Genomic DNA, 23,286 nt, shown 5'->3' with positions numbered 1-23,286 from the left:
AAATTTTAACATTATTAAAACTTTTTAACAATTACACTTTGAAGGAATAATTAAAATAAAATTTTGATAAAATAATTTAATTTTCCAGAACTGATTAGAAACAAATTATCGATCTATTAGCCCCCCAAAAAACATATCTATATATGTATATATAGTCAACAAAATTATCTTTTGTTTTAACTAATTTGTACAAGAATGGCGCGCCATAATTCTCTAGATGGGAGAAACCCCCCTTTTCCCTTTGAACTCTTTTTAATGAATTAAATTCGCTGTATACTTTGGCGATTTTTTAAAACAATGATATAGATTACACTTTTTAATCAAATTGATGCTTCAATAATGATACATTGAACGTTAGGAGCGAAATTCGCTCGTGACCGACTAGGCGAGATCGGGAAGATGGCAGATCAATTTAGGTACAGATCTACATAGTTTTTAGATTTTATTTTCATAAAAAAAATTCTTGTATATTGAAAAACTTACAAATTCATTCAATACTATATCAGCAGCCTCTGATTCGGGTACTACATCGCTAACATCCTTCCATTCCCCCCTCTCGTCTGACACTGTACAGTACTGTACTGTAGTGTGTCACCATGTGCATGGTTGTGCCTGCTTGTCTGTAATTTTCTTTGTCTGCCACTCACTTGTGAGAATATCGGATACAGACTGATCTATAACTGCCGTTTTACTTCTAACGAATTGCCCATGTATGTTTCTGGACTGCTTTAGAATAGACTAAATGCGACATCGTACAGTGTGCGTCTTCGAGCTCGAGTTTGTTTACAATCGTAACGTCATCATGAATGTCGTAAAATGAGAAAATAAGTAAAAAATTGTCATGTTTTAATTATTTTTTGTTAGTTTATTAACATTACTTACAAATAAAAACAGATATTAATGTTCTTCTTTGTGCATACGAAATAAAACACACACATCCCCATAGTTACGACTTTAAAAAGTATGGAGACTCACTCGCGGTAAAAGTACCACGAGAGTACGCCCTTAAGTTCTCTGCCATATGTTGGGTGCCCTATAGAAATCAGCTCTGTGTCTAATCTTAAGGGGAGATAATTAACAAGTAAAGAAAATAAGGTAGACAATGTTAAAATCTTCTTTTAAACCACTGGGTCTAGAATTAGTAAACTTGGGCAGAAGCATCATCATATCAGCTGTGCACATTCAAATTTTCTCAAATGACGACTCGACTTAGAATGAGGCCATGCATTGTGTCCGGGTTGAAACTTTCATAGGAATATGTAGGGAAACCACTATAAAATATTTTCTGGAGAACATGAATGCTGTATGGTATGTCAAGCGAAAATGAAAGCTGCCTCGTGTAGTTTCAGTTTAATTCAAATTGTTTCCCTGTGTGCTTACATTAATACATCTTGCATATGCAAGTTTGAACTATACCAGAGGTAATTGTTTCCTGAAAATGGACCATCTGCTGCACCTACTAGTCTGGTGAGGAGTCTCTCCCAACACTTTACTCCTGCTTACCTTTACATATATAGAGAGGTAAAAAGCAGTTAATAGGCTTTAAATTCTTGATCTACTAATTCTAATCTAAAGTTCAATAGTATTCTTCTTCTATGGAGTTAATTTGATTCAGGTGAGCATGTGGTCCACAGGCCTCTTGTTTTCAATCCATTTATCCATATTAGGTGTTTCATCATTTGTCAATATTTCTTGTCTTTTAACAGTCTGACACAAAGATATGTGGGAGTGACCATGTAACATACGAGAATGAGTGTATGATGAAGGCGGCTTCATGTAAGGAAAGGAGGGCAATATCTGTCATGTCAGCTGGGGATTGCAGTAAGTTTCCTGTTTTATCACACAAACGAACACACACGATGACACAAAGTTGTGTCTTTCTAAAGTTTCTATAGAGTGAGTATAATCAAGTGTTTGTATAGAGTGAGTATAATCAAGTGTTTGTATAGAGTGAGTACAAATAAAGAGTTTTTGTAAAGTGAGTACAAATAAGAGTTTGTAGAGAGTGAGTACAAATAAGAATTTGTACAGAGTGAGTACAAATAAGAGTTTGTATAGAGTGAGTATAATCAAGTGTTTGTATAGAGTGAGTATAATCAAGTGTTTGTATAGAGTGAGTACAAATAAGAGTTTGTGTAGAGTGAGTACAAATAAAGAGTTTTTGTAAAGTGATTACAAATAAGAGTTTGTAGAGAGTGAGTACAAATAAGAATTTGTGTAGAGTGAATACAAATAAGAGTTTGTATAGAGTGAGTACAAATAAGAGTTTGTATAGAGTGAGTACAAATAAGAGTTTGTGCAGAGTGAGTACAAATAAAGAGTTTGTGTAAAGTGAGTACAAATAAGAGTTTGTAAAGAGTGAGTACAAATAAGAGTTTGTATAGGGTGAGTACAAATAAGAGTTTGTATAGGGTGAGTACAAATAAGAGTTTGTATAGAGTGAGTACAAATAGATTTTGTGTAGAGTGAGTACAAATAAGAGTTTGTATAGAGTGAGTACAAATAAGAGTTTGTGTAGAGTACAAATAAGAGTTAGTAAAAAGTGAGTACAAATAAGAGTTTGTGTAGAGTACAAATAAGAGTTTGTATAGAGTGAGTACAAATAAGAGTTTGTATAGAGTGAGTACAAATAAGAGTTTGTATAGAGTGAGTACAAATAAAAATTTGTGTAGAGTACAAATAAGAGTTTGTGTAGAGTGAGTACAAATAAAAGTTTGTGTAGAGTGAGTAGAAATAAGAGTTTGTGTAGAGTGAGTACAAATAAGAGTTTATGTAGAATGATGTACAAATAAGAGTTTGTGTAGAGTACAAATAAGAGTTTGTATAGAGTACAAATAAGAGTTTGTATAGAGTGAGTACAAATAAGAGTTTGTATAGAGTGAGTACAAATAAGAGTTTGTATAGAGTGAGTACAAATAAAAATTTGTGTAGAGTACAAATAAGAGTTTGTGTAGAGTGAGTACAAATAAGAGTTTGTGTAGAGTGAGTACAAATAAGAGTTTGTGTAGAATGATGTACAAATAAGAGTTTGTGTAGAGTACAAATAAGAGTTTGTATAGAGTGAGTACAAATAAGAGTTTGTATAGAGTGAGTACAAATAAGAGTTTGTGTAGAGTGAGTACAAATAAAAGTTTGTGTAGAATGATGCACAAATAAGAGTTTGTGTAGAGTACAAATAAGAGTTTGTATAGAGTGAGTACAAATAAGAGTTTGTATAGAGTGAGTACAAATAAAAATTTGTGTAGAGTACAAATAAGAGTTTGTGTAGAGTGAGTACAAATAAGAGTTTGTGTAGAGTGAGTACAAATAAGAGTTTGTGTAGAATGATGTACAAATAAGAGTTTGTGTAGAGTACAAATAAGAGTTTGTATAGAGTGAGTACAAATAAGAGTTTGTATAGAGTGAGTACAAATAAGAGTTTGTGTAGAGTGAGTACAAATAAAAGTTTGTGTAGAATGATGTACAAATAAGAGTTTGTGTAGAGTACAAATAAGAGTTTGTGTAGAGTGAGTACAAATAAAGAGATTGTATAGAGTGAGTACAAATAAGAGTTTGTATAGAGTAAGTACAAATAAGAGTTTGTAAAGGGTGAGTACAAATAAGAGTTTGTATAGAGTGAGTACAAATAAAAGTTTGTATAGAGTAAGTACAAATAAGAGTTTGTATAGAGTGAGTACAAATAAGAGTTTGTATAGAGTAAGTACAAATAAGAGTTTGTATAGAGTAAGTACAAATAAGAGTTTGTATAGAGTGAGTACAAATAAGAGTTTGTAAAGGGTGAGTACAAATAATAGTTTGTATAGAGTGAGTACAAATAAAAGTTTGTATAGAGTAAGTACAAATAAGAGTTTGTATAGAGTGAGTACAAATAAGAGTTTGTATAGGGTGGGTACAAATAAGAGTTTGGGTCAAGTTGATACTAACTTTTCTTTTTGGGGACAGATAAGAATCACAGGCCAGGACTGAAGTCATAGATAACATAGAAAATCTTGCATTGGTTATGGACAAGAAGTGACCATTGGACACATAAGATATCTGTTTTTAATTTTAGATTGTTAGCAAGAAAATCAGAAGTATGGAGACTTTTGTCAGGACGTGGACTGGTGATTGTTCTACTTGATTGATTTTCGATGGAATCATTTTTGACTCTATTTATAGCGACATGTCTTACTCTATTTATAGTAACATGTAAGGAGGGGTGCCAGTTCTTCTCCAAGTGTCATCTTGGACGATGTGAATGTGATGCGTGGTGCTTGTTAAAGGGTCCTCCCGTCTGTACCAGCGATGGACAGAAATTCAATAATGACTGTGAGATGAAGAAAAATGTGTGTGAAAAACGCCGGCATCTGAATGTGATACCTTGTGAACAGCCAGGTTGGTTTGTATTAAGTACTCAGTATCTGTGTAATGGATGACCTCCTTAATCACAGTGCTCCCCAAAAGTATCTTATGTCTTACATTTTTCTTATATACAGTGTTTTATTTACATGACACTCATTTCTGTTTGAGTTTCATTTCTGCTGTTTCCATATGTTATTAACTTACACAAATCTAAATCTCTCACAAACAGCGGAGAATGAATTACATTTAAGAACATTAATCTCAACATCTAAAGCCTCAAATAACAACAATTTTACTTTGTGAATATAATAGAATCTACAGTGTTTCATTTCACAATAGTCTGTGTTGTGTGGTATGCTTTTAACCTCCTCTGTCTTTTGTTTACAGCCTGCAGGTCTAACATGGACTGCCTTCACCATGGTGAATGCCGAAACAACATGTGCCATTGTGACCGGGTTTGTCCCAACCAGGAGAGGAAGGTGTGTACATCATCTGGCCAGGAGTACTACAATGAGTGTGAGCTGAGGAGACACATGTGCCACACACAGGAGTCAGTGCCCTATACAGTGGGAGAATGCATGACTGCAGGTTCTGGATCAGGGGCATCTGGGGGTACATTTATCATTTCACAACCAGGCTTCTATCATGGCAACTGATTTCGTAGAATGAGCTTTGTGTTGTGCAACATAAATCTTTGAAACAAACACCTTCCATTTGATCCCTAAAATTGTTCATTTTAGGTCAGGACTACATTTAGCTGTCCTTGCACCAAATTTTTCAGTCTCAACACTTAATTGTCAAATCTGTGCAGAATTCCCAATTATAGGAATGAAAGCATTGCAAAAATAATTCATGTGAGAAGTCTGGTTTTTTAATTGTTTTAGTTGCTTGAAGTAGTATGCATTAATGTTGAATATTATTTATTATTTGCATTTCAAAAACTTCTTAATTTTCCTCTTTATCGGTTGTCTTTTTCTTCTTTTAGATAACTTTTAGTTCTGTTTGTTTTATTTCAATGCTTCATTATATACTATGATATACATATGGTTGAACATGGTAGGTTGAATGCTGTCATCCTAGTAAAGACATTTGCTGATTAACTGTTGTGAATGTTGTCAATGCTGTTGTAAGACACTCTTTGATTGGCCATTTATGAATGTCGTCAATGCTGTTGTAAGACACTCTCTGATTGGCCATTTATGAATGTTGTCAATCCTGTTGTAAGACACTCTCTGATTGGCCATATATGAATGTTGTCATGCTATTGTAAGACACTCTCTGATTGGTCAGATGACTATGGAGGTTCTGGGGAGGAGCAGTTTTCGAGATTGTTGATGTGTGATGACAGCTTGTGTCTTCATGGAGGATTATGCATACCTCTGCCAGATGGATTACACACCTGCTCATGTGACTTTGGCTGTATTGCTGTACGGTAAGTATCTCACCCTTTCTGTATCATATTGCAGTGACAAGTTAGTGCTTACATAATCTCTTACTAATTCTGTGGTCCAGAATTTTGTATGATGGGTGGTAATTCATTTCTTCATTCCTTTTCAAGATGGTTTATGAATGCATTTAGATTACCTGTTTTATTTTTAGCACTCTTGTGCTGTGCTAGCTATTACCAAAGTTGCTGAAATATATAAGGTTCACAGAAAACTGACACATTAACAGTAACGAGATAATAAAAATTGCAAGTTGAAATTCACCTGGTCGTTTCATATCTAGTCAATTCATTCCTTAACTGATCAGAAAATCTTATATAGAATTTAAACAACAAGAATAACTACAATAATGTAGTTTAATGTGTGATAAATGTTGTCAGTAAAGCATTGATGAACACATTGTGCATTGTGACACTAGTTTTTAGCTCACTAGAGCCATAGCCTGAAGTGAACTTTTTTTTGGATCTGTCAGACTGTATTTATGTATGTCTGTATCTCCAAAATTGTGAGGCTATTTTCTATTTTCAAACTGATCAAAAAGTACTTTTGGGGAAAGGAGATTCAAGTTGAAAATAAAAATTATGCCCCCCCCCCCTCCAAAAAAAGGAGGGGGGGGTGTCAAATGGAAATAATTAGAAAATTGTAAACATGGGGTCTTTTAAAAAATCTTCTACAAATTTGTTCAAATGCCTAGACCCCATGGTGAGGATGGTGTCGAAATAGAGGTTAAAAATATTTATTAAAAACAATGAATGGATTTATAATTCTTCTTATTAGAACAATTGAATCATTTTGTTTAAACTACTTTATATCATCATCATAAGTGGTCTAGGCTTATGAGTCCAATCTTTGTGAGCAAGGTTGTTCAGGTAAACCATATGGCCTTTGGGTCTCTTGTCTCATGTGTTTTTTATCTTCAAAAACTGTTTTGTAAATTTTTCTTTGTCACGGACATATATATTTGATGCTTTCTCTATATGTGAATGGTGATTGTAATAGTTAATTTTATAGTGACACTGTTTGTGGATCAGACGGTCGTAACTATGGAAATCGATGTGAAATGCAAGAGACAGCCTGTAAAGCTAACAAGTCCATAGTTGAAGTTGATCCAGAAAACTGCAACAATGGTAAGAGGATGGTGTCTGCAATAGATCGATAAGTGGGAGAGGACATGATGAAGATCAATCATAATGAGGGTATATACTGGGATAAGTGGGAGAGGACATGATAAAGATCAATCATAATGAGGGTATATACTGGGATAAGTGGGAGAGGACATGATAAAGATCAATCATAATGAGGGTATATACTGGGATAAGTGGGAGAGGACATGATAAAGATCAATCATAATGAGGGTATATACTGGGATAAGTGGGAGGGGCATGATAAAGATCAATCATAATGAGGGTATATACTGGGATAAGTGGGAGAGGACATGATAAAGATCAATCATAATGAGGGTATATACTGGGATAAGTGGGAGAGGACATGATAAAGATCAATCATAATGAGGGTATATACTGGGATAAGTGGGAGAGGATATGATAAAGATCAATCATAATGAGGGTATATACTGGAGTGAATTTGAGACAGGTGAAAATTTTATAATGTATGATTTAAGGGTGTATATCACACATGAAAAAAATGTACAATATAGTATTTTGAAATTGAAAACTTTTAAAATCATTTATGTAGTGAAAAAATTTAGTTCAGCAGATGAAAGTAAACATGGGAAAATGAAAACCTCATTGAGATTTGAACTCATGATCTGCAGGCCAGTGGTTACACGTAAAATTGCTGAGCTAACTGACCACTTAATGAAGTTTAAAAGGACAAGGCATAAGTTGCAGATTTTTCATTGATTGCTCGATAGGAACCATTACGACAATGTGTTATTCATAGATCATTCTTAAAGTGAATTATCATAAATGATTAAGAAATATTGATGTTAATTTATAGGATAATGTTGAGAATCTAATCATACTTATATTTACAATATTTTACATATCTTAAATTCTTTTTATACTTTCTATCTCATTACACTTCAAATTTTGTACAATGTGGCATATTACTTTTTTATCCATTGAGAATCAATATGTAGTAAATGTCACAAAAGAGAGAACATTTTTAAGTATGAATATTGGTAAATGAATGGCTGAATGCTATAATGGTAAATTATTACTAAATTACTTCTGTAATCTGATTTCAGCGGATTTAGAAGAGGAAGCCTGTGATGGCAATGCTGCTTTGGTGAACCTGGTGACGGGCCAGGATTACAACTGCTCCAGTGAAGCATGTCCACCCAATAGCTACTGTCACCTGCAGTTTGGGAAGTGCTGTAAGGAAGGTAGGTACCTGATTTCTAAGTCACATCCTGTGTGTGTTTTTGTCTGAATTAATTGATGGCCTGTGATAGGTAGGGGGCTGTCGGAAGAAGCAACAGGAAGTGGGTGGTATATCGAATTTCCATTCCCATGAAATTTTATTGATTGAGGATACGCTCATGTATTAATAAAAAAAAAATGATAAGAGATTATATAGGTAAATTTATATGATGTATAATAAAGGGCAGATGACTCTTGTGGTACTAAGATTGCTTGATTATTAGGGGAATTCATTTCTCTACATAAGTGAATATATTTGTAGCAGGGAGAAATCCGTTGCTGCTGTTACAATACTGTCATGTTTAAGGTGACACCTGTGAAGGAAAAAGTTTTTGGGAGAGTTACTGACCTTTAAATTATTATCAGCATGCACATACTTCTGCCTGATTAGATATAGACTTGGAGCCATATGATATTTATATTTAGTAAATTATAACTAATTTAATCAGATATCTATTATTAACTTGATTGTTTAAAGATACATACATACTAATAATTATACCCCCATGCAACGAGTTGTGGAGGGTATAATGTTTTTGACCCGTTTGTCTGTCAGTCCGTCGGTCCATTTCTTGTCAGCGCAACTTCCATGAGACTGCTGAGCAGAATTTTGCGAAACTTTGTAGTTAAGAAGGACACACTGTGTAGATGTGCATATTTCCAGAAATTTTTTATTTAATTAATTTTCCTGAGAGTTATGCCCCTTTTGAACTTAGAATTTCGAGCCCGTCTGTCCTGTTCTTGCAGTAATGCATAGCATTACCATTCATTATATGCATGAGGCACTTTTTCTTTCATTAAAAAAAAATTTGTTTCCAAACTATTAGACATGTAGAATGGTATATATATTAACTTATGCAAATGTAAACTATTTGATTTCATCCCAGATGAAAGGAATAGATAAAAAGAATTAAGTTCAATCTTGACTAATTTATCTCCTGGATGTCTTCAGTTGGCTTTATTTGTATAATATATGCAATATACGTACGTACCTTCTTCGTAAAGAAAAACAATGGTGTTGGTAAGTTTCGACACTGAATTCATAGACTGTTGATTACTTAGGAATAAAGGACCTGTCAGACTTAAATTCATTATACTGCATCATGGGTAAAATGCTGAAGGGTTGTTAGATGTGTACATATCCAAGAATTGGTGGAAATGTGGCATGCGGTATGCTAATAAAGATAGTCACACTCAATCAGCTTGTTTCAGAATGAAAGCGTGTAAAAAGACAGGCTGTATTTTTAAGCTATTTTCATTTATATTTCAACAACTATATGCATATTTGATAGACCTTTTTGTTTCATTTCATTCATAGAATACCGTAGTTTTGATATCTTTATTAAAATCAAGCATAAAAATTTGAGCATAGATGTCATTTTTGATTTTATAAAAATGGTTGACCGCAAATTTTGAATTTGATGGTTATAATTATGTTGAAGATCTTTTATTAGAATAATACATGACAATTGTTGCATAAAAATTTGAGCATAGATGTCATTTTTTATTTTATAAAAATGGTTGACTGCAAATTTTGAATTTGATGGTTATAATTATGTTGAAGATCTTTTATTAAAATAGTACATGACAATTGTTGCAGTGTTGATAGATAGTGGAAATGATTTACTTAAACAATCATTTTCATTTCTCACAGAGAAATCCAGTGCAGGATCATGCTTGGACACAAAATATGGCTGTTGTCCAGATCAAATTACCATAGCAACAGACCCTCAGTATGAAGGATGTCCATGTAAGAATTATCTGCCATTTTGGGATTACTTTTATTGAAATTTGATGTTTCCCTAAATGATTGAAATTAAGAGTAATGTAAAATTTTGCATAATACGACTAGATTAACAAACTTTGTGTTCATCCTTGGTGATAAAATGTCAGTAGGAAAAATAATCTTGGGGCAAAATAATGTCAAATAGTTATACATGTACATTCAAAGGGCAAATCACTTCAAACAATCTTTGGACTGAGCATATAGTTTTATTGGTTAATTTACAAGGTGAAAATCTAGATATGTTCATATTTTGTCCTGGTGGGCTCAGAACTCTGCTGTTGGCTTTCACTTGGAAGATTCTATAGGTCATTAAGTTTCCCTTGTAATCCATAGCTTTCAGTTGGAAGATTATACAGGTCAATAAGTTTCCCTTGTAATCCATGGCTTTCAAGTAAATCTGTTTGAATGTATGATATTGACTTTTCCACAAAATATCTGAATTTAAAATAAAATTAATGGATTTTAATGAAATTTGGAAAGAAGTTGGTCTTGATACACAAGAGACAAACAATTTTATTTTTGGGTGGTTCCATTTTTGATTTTATCTTGATTTCTACAATATCATGAAATGAATATCTGTTTTATATTTATTCTGCAGGTGGACATTGGGTTTGAACCAATCTAGAATATCGTGTCACTGAGCGACTTCTTGTTCTCATAGCATGCTTGATGTTGTTTTTAGCACCCTTAGAATTTCATTCTTTGAATTCAAATTTCTTGATATATTGCATAAATATCACCAAGTTCACTGAAGCAATAGCCCCTGATAATGTGAAGTAATTTTCATAAGCTTCCAGATTAATATCATAAAATTAATTTTCATGTTATATGAAACAAGCAGCTATTCATCCTTTGATCATTGTAAATAGTATGTAGATTTTAATTTTATTCTTTTTATTGCAGATAATTGTAATTGTTATGCCTCTGGCTCCCGTGCTTTGACTTGTGATCCTAAAACCAAGGCCTGCGACTGTCTACCGGGCGTGGGGGGGCTGAAGTGTGACATGTGTAAACCTGGGTACTGGGGCCTGAATCCGGAGACACGCCCAAACTACACCCCAGGCTGTGTCAGTAAGTCACAAAACAGTGTACATCTTAAGATAATAAACATGCATGGCTGATGATGGCCAGACTGGTTGTGACAGTACTTTTCATTTCCCGTAAACTTAACTCTGGTACTAATGTAAATCTATATTTCCAGAACTTATTGCACAAAATGATTAAACTTAGTTAGATGACACCCCTCCCCCTTCCTGCACGGGGAGGGAGGGGGGGGGTAGCATTCCCTTGGAATTTTTCAAATTTCATTGGTAAGTTATGCTCTTTTATATGCCATATGTCGGTCCTACTTTTATCTATATGGGGGAAAAAACCTAAAGTTTTAGGGCAGTGTATGATATTCTCTCCTTGAATTTCTCTCCCTCTTGATTGATTAGTATTAATAAAGGAATAAGAATGTATTAAGAATGATATATCTCAGATGAAGATAGCAGTTAAATGACTTGTTTCTCATCTTTTCTTCTCAGATTGTGACTGTAACCAGTTTGGTGCTGCGCGTCGTGACTGTCGACAGGATGATGGAGCTTGTGTATGTAAACCAGGGGTCAAAGGTCACCATTGTGATAAATGTGAGGTTGATGACAACCCGGTGTCGTTTGATGTCTGTGGAATGGAAGGTTTGTCATTGGCAGTACTTAGTCTCAGTCTGGTGTTGCAGTTTATTATGGAGACTGGTTTTTGATCTAGATAATCGCATGTCCCTTTTATTTCATACAGTGAGTTCAGTCCCCTACCCAGGACGTACTTGTAAAAATATGGATATGGTGCTCCGTTGCAAATATGAGGGATACTGCATGGACACAAGTTATGGGGCAGAGTGCCGCTGTGACCGACTGTCCTGTATCCTCTTTCGGGAAGCCGGGTACTCAATTTGTGGCAATGATGGCAAAACTTATGTTAGCCGTTGCCACATGAAATTCGAGAGTTGTAAACAACAAAGGGAGATCACTGTGGCATACAACGGACCTTGCACAGGTCAGACCAGTTTACAGTGTGTAGTCAGTTTAAAGAGTCTGTGCTTTACTGTAAATGGGGAAATGATTGCGGTGGTTTTAATTTCGCTATGTTCGCAGTCGGGGATTTTTCTGCGAAATTAAAACAACCACAATCATTTTGCAAGTGTGACACAATACATTTTGAATAGTTACCAGTAATCAAAATAAAATTTGAATTCTGCAAAAATAAAACCACCGTAATTAGACCAATATGAAAAACCGCAAATTTTTAGCACCTCGAAATTAAAACGTAGTGTTCAAGATCATACACATACATATGTACATATATGTTAGACCTTTGATATGTCATGCCCCAGGGTATTTATAGATTATATTCTCAGTCTGGTCCATCTGTGAGTAAAGTTATACCTTAGTTTTATTATAAATGTGTACAAACAGCAAATATGTAAAAATTAAGTAAACATTGTAAGGTCCATTGCATTTGATTTGATTATATCTGAGTCAGTCAGCTAAATTTTATTATGTTATTGTTTGAAATAAAGAAATTTAGCTAGTAAAGCATAACAGCCTCAAGTCAGGGTTAATGTGCAGCTTAATCAGCATATTTCGGCAAGATTCAGTTGAACTGTGAAATTTGGACTATACTCTGCACACAAAAATGAATGACAATTTAAGATATTTTAGGAGGTACTTTAGAAGGATTGGAATGTTGGTTGCTTTGAAGGATAGAGAAATTCTCCAAAAATGCAAATGTTTAAATTTCCATAGCTATGAAATTCTGGCATTTAAGATTTCATCTAAAAAATTAAGATTCCACCAGAACATAAAGTGCTAATATTTAAGACTAACTGTAAACGGGTCATTAAATATCAGTCTGAGGGTTACAGGGTGATTTATTGGAAATTATTTGAAAATTTGACATGAGATGGGCTATTTGAAATACATTTAGATATGATAATGAAAATTACAATTAAATAGTATTTAAGTTGTGATAAGTTAGTAATTACCAAACACAGGTACATATATCTCCCAGTACTGTTAATACCTTGGAATCATTTTAATTTGTGGGGGGGGGGGGGGGGGGGGGGGGGCAATGTTCGTGGGTAAGCAAAATTTTGCTGGTTCGTGGGGATGTAATTTCGTGAGTAAGCGATACAATGTCACTAGGAGAGATAACTCTACTTGGTTTTAAAAAATGTTTGAGGACACGTAAATTCCTGGGTAAGAGTGACCCACGAAATCCACGAACATCAATCCCTCACGAACAATGATGATTCCACAGTATAGACAATCAGCTATGGTGTTTGATACATCCCTTCAAGGGGTAGTGCCAAGAATGCATGCCCTGGGCTGATAAAAGTGGGAACATTAGTAACATAAACTGGTTACCACAAGTACAGTGTATGTGAATCGAAGTGCAGTGGTCAGTTGTAAACAGATGCATGGTCTGTCACAAAGTGAACACAGTAATACACACATTTATGTAACAACGAAATACATTTAAATAGTTATTACTTACACTGGTACTCACTCTTGATGAAAAATCCTCCAAATATCTTGAGCACTCAAATGTTATGTACATACATTACCACGGTTGAGGTGGATCTCATTGAGCCAAATCTCATACCTCTATATTTCTACATCAGAAGCAGCCAGTCATGGCGTTGTTCTTTTGTACTCTTGTCTTGTCATTCCAGGAAGTGCTACCAGCCACCCCTCCTCCTACACACGAACTCGAAAGACAACTGGGCGACGAAATAGTGACTTTACTCAGAGGACTACTACACAAGGACCACAAAACGACCACACGTCGTGGGGGGTAGGAATATCCTTTCTCTCAGTGTCTATTCCTTCTTCCCCAATATTCCATTGATAGTTCGTTTTGTAACAGCCACTTGTAGTTAATGGTTTGACTACCTGTCCTTTCTTCTTCGGTCCTACCTGTTCATCATCTTATGTTGTTATACTCCCCCTTGAGATCTGGTTAAGTTGTGTAATTGATAAACCATTTCTCCCAATTTCGTTGGCCCTGCTTGAACTCTGGTCAAATCTATTACATATATTTGTCTTCCCTTTAAATGTTTCATTCTAATAGACTGACATTTTATTTGAAATTCAGGAAAATCAAAGAGATCTGTATGATGACCGGCACTGCATTGCTAACAACAGTGAATGTTACCGGGGCGTATGTCTATGTAGGATTGGGTTTATCACCACACTGGATGATACAGATTGTAAAAGTAAGATTGAAAAAACTGTCATCAAAGTATCCGTCAATGTGGGGCAGGGTGTGTCAATGTGGGGCATGGTGTGAGGATGTGTGACTAGGGCCTATAGGGTCTGGTGTGTGCCTTGTAGGGTCTGGTGTGTGGTTGTAGAGTCTGGTGTGTGGCTGTAGAGTCTGGTGTGTGGCTGTAGGGTCTGGTGTGTGTCTGTAGAGTCTGGTGTGTGCCTGTAGAGTCTGGTGTGTGCCTGTAGAGTCTGATGTGTGACTGTAAGGCCTGGTGTGTGCCTGTAGAGTCTGATGTGTGGCTGTAAGGCCTGGTGTGTGGCTGTAGGGTCTGGTGTGTGTCTGTAGAGTCTGGTGTGTGGCTGTAGGGTCTGTTGTGTGTCTGTAGAGTCTGGTGTGTGGCTGTAGGGTCTGGTGTGTGCCTGTAGAGTCTAGTGTGTGGCTGTAGGGTCTGGTGTGTGCCTGTAGGGTCTGGTGTGTGGCTGTAGAGTCTGGTGTGTGTCTGTAGAGTCTGGTGTGTGGCTGTAGGGTCTGGTGTGTGTCTGTAGGGTCTGGTGTGTGTCTGTAGAGTCTGGTGTGTGGCTGTAGGGTCTGGTGTGTGCCTGTAGAGTCTGGTGTGTGGCTGTAGGGTCTGGTGTGTGCCTGTAGGGTCTGGTGTGTGGCTGTAGGGTCTAGTGTGTGGCTGTAGAGTCTGGTGTGTGGCTTTGGGACAGGGTGTATGAATGTGGGGCAGTCCCACATTTAGGTAATTAAGCTATTCGAGTCTGTCGATTCAAATCACATGGATGTTTTTTAAAAAGAAAAATTGCAAATTCAGATGTTGATTACTTCTGTTTTATTCATAGAAGTCTTAGAGACACCACCAGACAACAGAACATACAAAAACCCGTGTTCAGACAGCCCCTGTCTAAACAACGGTCAGTGTCAGCTGGATGAGTCCTTGGGATACCGTTGTTTGTGTCCCCTGGAGAAAACAGGCTCCATCTGCCACAAAGGTTTGTCAGCTAGACTAGCTGTAAAATATCCAGATCAATGATTTATGAAGGACCAAGTTTGGTACATTATATTGATTTTTACCCCACAAAACATGATAAATTAAAAAGGATTGAAACATCCAGTGACTTTTAGGAACAAAAACAGAAAACCTGTCATATAATTAGTTTAACATTAAATTCCATATTCACTTAATAATTTCATTAGCAAAGAGAATATTGGATCCATAAGAACATGAACATGTGATGGAGAACAGAACAGTATTTGTAGAGGACACCTAGAATGTAATGTCCAAATCCTGCTGTTCAAAGCACCAGATCTCTGGCCATTTGCTGTTATATTTCCACACTACTGGCAGATAACAGCATATTACAAGTACAGCAGAGGTCACTCTATAACAGCATAGATCATATTCCTCATGGCTGAAAAATAGACATCCGGAAATTTTACAATATTTGCATATACATTTTGACACTGCTAAACTGGATTTCAAATCAATTTAATTACTCTTAATTGTTCCTGACATCAGACTAAAATTGTGCCATGTTACATTGTGTTGGTTTATTTCATAAACAGATTACTATTACATTTTTTGATTTATATGTATTTTCAGATGCCAAGTTCACTGTTCCATCTTTCACTGGAACTAACTCCTATCTACAACTGAGACGCACAATGAAGCCGAACAATGACCTGATGTTTGAAATCCGCCTCAAGATTCTAAATGAGGATGGCATCATCACCTTCGCTAGTCAGTATCCAAATGGCACTGGTGACTTCATAGCTGTTACTGTGGTCAAGGGTTATCTGGAATTCAGGTTAGACTCCGAGATAGAATTCTTAAGGTGAGCTTTGTGGCCCATGAGCCTCTAAGCGTCAATCCATGGGTTTAGTAGTATGTCTCATGTGTTCACCAGAGCAATCATTAAAATGCAATAATCATTGCATTTCTCCATTATTTAGCAGAATTTCGCCAATTTGATTCAAGAAAATTGAATTGGTTTCAAATAGCTCAAACTGATTTGTTTTTCTCTTATAAATCAATCTGACAGAAATACTGTGGAATCATCGTTGTTCGTGAGGGCTGATGTTCATGGATTTCGTGGGTCACTCTTACCCACAAATTTATGTGTCCTCGAACATTTTTTTAAAACCAAGTAGAGTTATCTCTCCTAGTGACATTGTATTGCTTACCCACGAAATTACGCCCTCATGAACCAGCAAAATTTTACTTACCCACGAATATTGCCCCCCCCCCCCCCCCCCCCCCCCCACGAATTAAAATGATTCCACAGTATTAAATTTTATCGTCTCTGTTTTTATCTGGTTCATAAAATAAGCCTGTTAAGTTAGATCTTCAGTGAACTTAAATGTGTCATTGAAAATAATTGAAGAGTTTGATGAGTATGCTGAAAATTGCATAAGGTAGTGTGTGGGGAAAATTAGTTAAGGGGCAAGAATTAGATATGATATTGAAAATGTTTAGCACAAGTTTAAAGTAATTGAAAATTGTATGGTTCCGATTTTCTGTCATTGAAATTCATCTTAACGACACTTGTTACAAACTTTTTTCAAAAATGATGAAAACTAGATTTATGTTTTTAGAAGTAAAATGTATACAATCTACCATATGGAATGTGATTTATTCCAATGATTTCTAAATGTAGTCCAAAACAGTGGCAGAATTAGTATACAGTTATACAGGGAGTGGTAACATTTTGCATATAGACAATTTTACAAGTCCTTTGTTTTTTTTAAGGAATGTGTCCTTAAACAGCTGATGCATACAGTTACACAATTAAATGCTTGTGCAAAAATCATCAAAAGACATTCTTTGTAGACCAGTCCACTTGGTTCATGGCGTGATAGCAATCATCAACTTCAATGAATCAACTTTGTAATTTAGGTATGATTTAGGAAGTGGCCTGGCTTTGATACGCAGTAAGGAGCAACTAACCAGGAACAAATACCACAGAGTCGTGGTCAATCGAGTGGGCAAGTCAGGCCAGTTACAAGTGGACAACAGCCCGGTGTTGTACGGAGAGAGTGAGGGGGCGCTGACATCTTTGGACCTTAGTGATTTTCTGTACCTTGGGAATGTCCCAGAGGAAGCAAGAGAGTAAGGAAAGACAGGGGTCATTGTTAAACCTTTATAAATTACTTTCTATATAAATCAATACAATAAAAAGTCCAATAATTCAAATGTTCTCTCAGTAAATTGTTGCCAGGTCCTTTTTTAACTCGCCTGAGCGGAAGGCTTTTCTGATCAAAATTTGTCCATTGTCTTTCGGCATTGGTGTAAACTTTTCAGATTTTCATCTTCCTCTCCAGAACCACTGGGCCAATTTCAACCAAACTTGGCACAAAGCATCCTTGGGTAAAGGGGATTCAAGTTTGTTGAAATGAAGGGCCATGCTTCCTTGAAAGGGGAGATAATCACAAAAATAGGGTGGGGTCATTTAAAAATCTTCTTAAGAACCACTGGGCCAGAGGATCTGAAAGTTACTTGAAAGCTTTCTGACAAAGTGGAGATTTAAGTTTGTAGAAATCATGACCCCTGGGGTTAGGAAGGGGCCTCAATAGGGGATCAAAGTTTTACATGCAAATGTATAGGGAACCAAACTTAGCACAAAGCATCGTTAGATGAAATTTGTTAATATGAGAGGCCATATCTGTCTACAAGGGCATATAATAATTGATGAATTTGTAGTCAAGTTTAATGATTAAGTTTGATTATTAATGAATTTTTAGTCGTTACCATTGAGAAGTTTTTTTTTCTGAACCAAGCTGCTTGTATAATGATAGTTTTGCTCAAGCTTGTTTATTGCTAGGAACTGCTGCTTAGGTGAGCAATGTGGCCCATGGGTCTCTTGTTTTTATGTTGGACTGCTCAGTCAACATCGAGTGAACTTTTGACCTATGACATCATGCCTTATTTGCGACAATACGACCAATACGCAGATTGACTCCTCTAGAGAGTAATGTACATGTAAATGTCAACATCGGTCAGCTACAACAAGATTTCGCATTGGACAGGTTCGCTGAGTACAGCGATTACAAAATTGAACAAATTTGAACAGACAGGGACATCAATATCACAATTCTATTTTTTTTTTTGTTGATAAAAGTTGCAGAGAAACTTTCAGCAGAGTATGTTGAGATGAAATACAGATTATCAGTTACATTGTGATATTGATGGTTTAAACATTCCAAAAACTGTTAATTTCTTGAAAATTTAATTACCTGTTCAGTTTGTTACTGATTGAATAATACATATATATAACACCAGCTACCGTTTTATTATTTGATTACGTATAATGAGAGAAGGTATAACAAAACATTTGTAGACTGAATTTTTTGATCAACATACAATGTATGTTATGTTTGACCCTCAAACCAACTGTTGCCTTCAGCCTCAGTCAACAGTTTGGTCCTCATGCAGGTCTAACATAACACATGTTCACCTCAAACTCGGTCAATAAATGTATTTTGAAACTGTCCCATTGGAAGGGGGAGGGGGGGGGGGGGTAATAAGAGATTTTAAAAGACAGTTGTTGCTATCCTATTGGGGAGGTGGACATTGAAGGAATGTTTCTGTAATTAAGTGAATTGTGTTGTGTGTAAAGTACTTTAAAATTTTCTGTTAGTCTCTAGCAAGAGTATTTTTGAAAAATATTTGAAGTTGTAAATAGTCACATGTTCATTTTGGTATATATGTTTAAATCGCACATGTGGTCAATATCTGAACAAGATCTCTAAGGCTGAGTTTTGAATTCTGGAAGACTTTGGGTCAGATTGCAAAGATTTTTATGACAGTTCCATTTGCTGCATGTCTGTGTTAATACAAACACTGATCCATGTTTTGCAGTAGCTTTGAAAAGTATTAGATGCAGCGTATTGCTTCAACAACTATGAACACCTCAAAATTGTTGATAATCACACCTCAATGGCTAGATCTATATTCAATAGCTTATTCAAATGTATCCATAATCTTTCACCAGTAGCAAAAATTATTTATACTTTTATCACCTGCAAACAATAATTATGAAAGTCGTTTAGTGTGTTTGGTTTTGCCCACACCCATTATGGCTGCTTGTGTTTCTTAACACTGTCACTTCTTGTATACAACCTTGACATTTTGCCTCTTATGTATTTTCACCCATGGTTTAGTATTCACAGGCTTCATGTGTGATTGACATCTAATTTTTGTTCCATCATTCATGAATAAGGACCCACTACAATGACACTTCTGTTCAGTGTATAATTGAATATCATTAGCTTAATTGCCATCTACCAAAAATTGTGATATCATCTTCTCCTGCCAGAAGATTTTCTGTAGGGACCCCAAACTGAGAAACATGCAGTGTTCTTGAAATTTACAAGTCCACAATTTGACTGGTTAAGACTTCCTCGGACTGATTATTAGTTCACAGTACATTTCATTATTTGGACTGATAGAAATCTTGAAATGTCTGATACCACAGAAGCCTATTTCACTGAGAAATCACGTATATTAAATCATATTGATCTAATTTGAACTGCAACAAAACTTCAAGGTCAAAACATTTCATTTTGAAGGGCAAAGAAAAGGCTGGGTATACAGGTCGGCATGGCAGGCTGCATTAACTCATTTGCTGCTGGGAGCACTGTGTCCCCCCACACTTACAGCCTAGGGTACTCCTCCAGGAACCAGGATCTCGTGGCAGGACTGGACATCTGGGAGTGTGGCAGTAATCCATGTAGTTCTCTCCCCTGTCAGAATGGCGGGTCCTGCTTTATGTCAGACAGGGAAGTTTTCCACTGCGTCTGTGAACCAGGATGTACAGGTTATTGTCATAATGTACAACACAGGCTGATGTCATATAGAATTCCCTCCATCATTTATCACTCATGTGTATCATCCCAATCCATCGTTTGTAACAACTGGTTTGGTTCATAGTATATTAATGCAGTGGTTCTTGATTCTAACTGAAGGTTATAGGGTATAAACACCATATTCATATTTTGGCATCATACATTGATTATAGCCCCCGCAACAAGTTGTGGGGGGGGGGGGGGGGGGGGGTATACTGGAATCGGGTTGTCCGTCCGTCCGTCCGTCTGTAGACGCAATGGTTTCCGGACTCTAAAGCATTATCCTTTCCACCTACCGTCACCATATCATACATATGGACTACCCATGGGATGAAGATGTTCCCTATAGATTTTGGGGTCAAAAGGTCAAGTGCACTGGACATCGAAGTAGCAATATGGTTTCCGGGCTCTAAAGCGTTATCCTTTCCACCTACAGTCACCATATCACACATATGGACTACCTATGTGATGAAGATGTTCCCTATCGATTTTGGGGTCAAAAGGTCAAAGGTCAAGCGCACTGGACATCGAAGTAACAATATGGTTTCCGGGCTCTAAAGCGTTATCCTTTCCACCTACAGTCACCATATCATACATATGGACTACCCATGGGATGAAGATGTTCCCTATCGATTTTGGGGTCAAAAGGTCAAAGGTCATGCGCACTGGACATCAAAGTAGCAATGTGGTTTCCCGGCTCTAAAGCATTATCCTTTCCACCTACAGTCACCATATCATACATATGGACTACCCATGGGATGAAGATGTTCCCTATTGATTTTGGGGTCAAAGGTCAAGTGCACTGGACATCGAAGTAGCAATATGGTTTCCGGGCTCTAAAGCGTTATCCTTTCCACCTACAGTCACCATATCATACATATGGACTACCCATGGGATGAAGATGTTCCCTATTGATTTTGGGGTCAAAAGGTCAAAGGTCAAGTGCACTGGACATCGAAGTAGCAATGTGGTTTCCGGGCTCTAAAGCGTTATCCTTTCCACCTACAGTCACCATATCACACATATGGACTACCCATGGGATGAAGATGTTCCCTATCGATTTTGGGGTCAAAAGGTCAAAGGTCACGCGCACTGGACATCGAAGTAGCAATATGGTTCGGTTTGTCATGCCATTTGTTTTTTACACTCGGAAAAGAGGTAGTTTATACCTATTACCAACACCCTTTGGGAGATTGGGGTAAGCGGGGGGTATTCTTAGTGAGCATTGCTCACAGTACCTCTTGTTTCATCTCTTCTCCTCTCCCTCCCTCCCACCCACCCACTTCTCTATCCCACACACACACATACACACACACAAAAGCACATACTAAATCAGAAATATCCCGCAACTGTGCATACAATAATATACATGTGTCATTTGCATGTGAATTCTGCAACTGAACATAACTGAATTAGTTCTATCAGATATTGAGTAATTACTAATGTATTGACTGTGGGACTGCATACTGACTGAGGTCGTGTTTACCTGAACTTTTGCAGGTGCCCTATGTGAGGTGATGTTAGATCCGTGCCTGAGATCTATGTGTAAAGAGGGATCCACCTGTGTTGTCACAGAAGATGGAGGGTTTGAATGTCAATGTCCAGAAAACATGGAGGGCGAGTTCTGTGAATATGGTAGGTATAAGTCAGCAGCACAAAGCTGCACTCAGCACTGCGCATTAGTGTTCCATGTTAAACTCAATAGCATCCAGTATCTAACAATAAAATGTTCTACATTGAAATTCACAGAAATCACAAATACTTGGAGGAAGAAATCTATTGGCTTTAAGTTCAATTGTCAAGGTCATGTAACACTCTACGCAACTGTTGCAAACACTGTGAATTGAAACGAAAAAGTCAAACTTATTTGAAGTGCCAAATGAAATGGTACATGCAGTGCACTAGTAAGGTGGAAGTACTCGCTGCATGAAGCCATTGGTTTACTTTATAATGTTCTTTTAAAATGTTGCTGATGGAAGCAGCTAAAAGAATTCCACTTGAGGAGCCAGGAAATTTTATTCAGATGAACTGTTATTTCTGATTTCATTGTCTTCCCTACCATTGTTACAGAGAGACTGAAGAAGATCGCCGTGCCACAGTTTAACGGTTCTTCTCTGATTGACCTCCCACTTGGAGAGGTGGGAAGCCACTCGGTGTCAATCAGAATCTGGTTCAAATCCTCTAATCCCAACGGTAAGAAAACTTGTTTGGTAGTGGCTATATTTGCTCACAAAATCACCCATCACATCATCTTCCCAAGTCAAGGATTTCTGATCCTCTCCGCTCCACATAATGGACATAAATTATAAATTTCAGAACTCTTGCACCCCTGGGGTCCTAGGGGCGGGGCCAAAACTGCCAATGATTGACTAATTTTCAAAAATCTTCTCTACAACCACACATGTGTAAGAAAAACAAAATGCATAGTAATTTTCATGATCCTCAGGGTTGGGGTTCTGACCCCAGTGTGAGGTCAAACTTAGTATGTAGTGTTTATAAAGTCTTCATTAGTGCTATTGATACTAAATTGAAACTAAATGGATATTTAGAAGGAGTAGGTAGTCCTTTACCAGAATTGTAAATTTCATGATCCTAGGGGGTGAGGGTTTGGTTTCAGGGTGGTGTCAAAATCATTATAATGACTTGAAGGGCTTCTTTAAGTTTGCTGATACAGTATAAAATCTAAATGCATATTTATGAATAGCAGAAAAGGATGTACAAAAAATGGGGAATTTCAAAACCCAGGGTTTTGACTTTAGGATGGGAACAGATTTGTCATATCTTTTAAAATACATATATTATGTAAAGCCCTGTGGGCCTCTTGTTTCAAATACTTTAGACATGTAAGGTTTTTTGACAAATAAAACATTTCTAGATTTTCTAGATTTACTGAATATGTGTATTAATTATGCTTTGAAATTGAACCCAGCTTTAGGTATGAAAAAGTATTTATCAAGAAATTATACTCTTGTTGTGTAATGCCATGTCTTCAAATTTCAACCACAACAATGAGTAAATGCTTAAAAACTCTGCTATTGGTTTTGATATGTAGTTGATTTGCTCTCTGTGTTATGATTGCAGGTGTGGTTGTGTATGCCAGTCAATATCCGTATGGATTTGGTGATTACATTTCACTGAATATTATCGACAAACACTTAGAATTCCGATTTAATGTGGGCACTGGAACGGTGGTGATCAGGTAAATGTCGGACCTCAGATGTAACAACGAAAGGAGTCA

At 36.5% G+C, this 23,286-nt stretch overlaps 1 protein-coding gene across 1 annotated transcript in view; it reads left to right on the top strand.

The window, feature by feature from the left end:
• The window catches only part of LOC125661713 (agrin-like), a 117,122-nt gene that overhangs the window by 78,001 nt on the left and 15,835 nt on the right, over positions 1-23,286 (top strand). Inside the window, 20 exon segments of the mRNA XM_056152898.1 lie at positions 1,707-1,821; positions 4,183-4,374; positions 4,729-4,953; positions 5,632-5,773; positions 6,798-6,913; positions 7,996-8,133; positions 9,825-9,920; positions 10,860-11,027; positions 11,483-11,632; positions 11,733-11,990; positions 13,669-13,754; positions 13,757-13,811; positions 14,104-14,211; positions 15,047-15,196; positions 15,808-16,012; positions 17,101-17,313; positions 19,773-20,020; positions 21,549-21,683; positions 22,119-22,241; positions 23,130-23,247. Coding sequence (XP_056008873.1) covers positions 1,707-1,821; positions 4,183-4,374; positions 4,729-4,953; positions 5,632-5,773; positions 6,798-6,913; positions 7,996-8,133; positions 9,825-9,920; positions 10,860-11,027; positions 11,483-11,632; positions 11,733-11,990; positions 13,669-13,754; positions 13,757-13,811; positions 14,104-14,211; positions 15,047-15,196; positions 15,808-16,012; positions 17,101-17,313; positions 19,773-20,020; positions 21,549-21,683; positions 22,119-22,241; positions 23,130-23,247 — 3,041 coding nt within the window.

Source organism: Ostrea edulis, chromosome 1 (genome assembly GCF_947568905.1).
Source record: "Ostrea edulis chromosome 1, xbOstEdul1.1, whole genome shotgun sequence".
NCBI lineage: Eukaryota > Metazoa > Mollusca > Bivalvia > Ostreida > Ostreidae > Ostrea > Ostrea edulis.
This window is presented reverse-complemented; position numbering and strand designations above follow the sequence as displayed.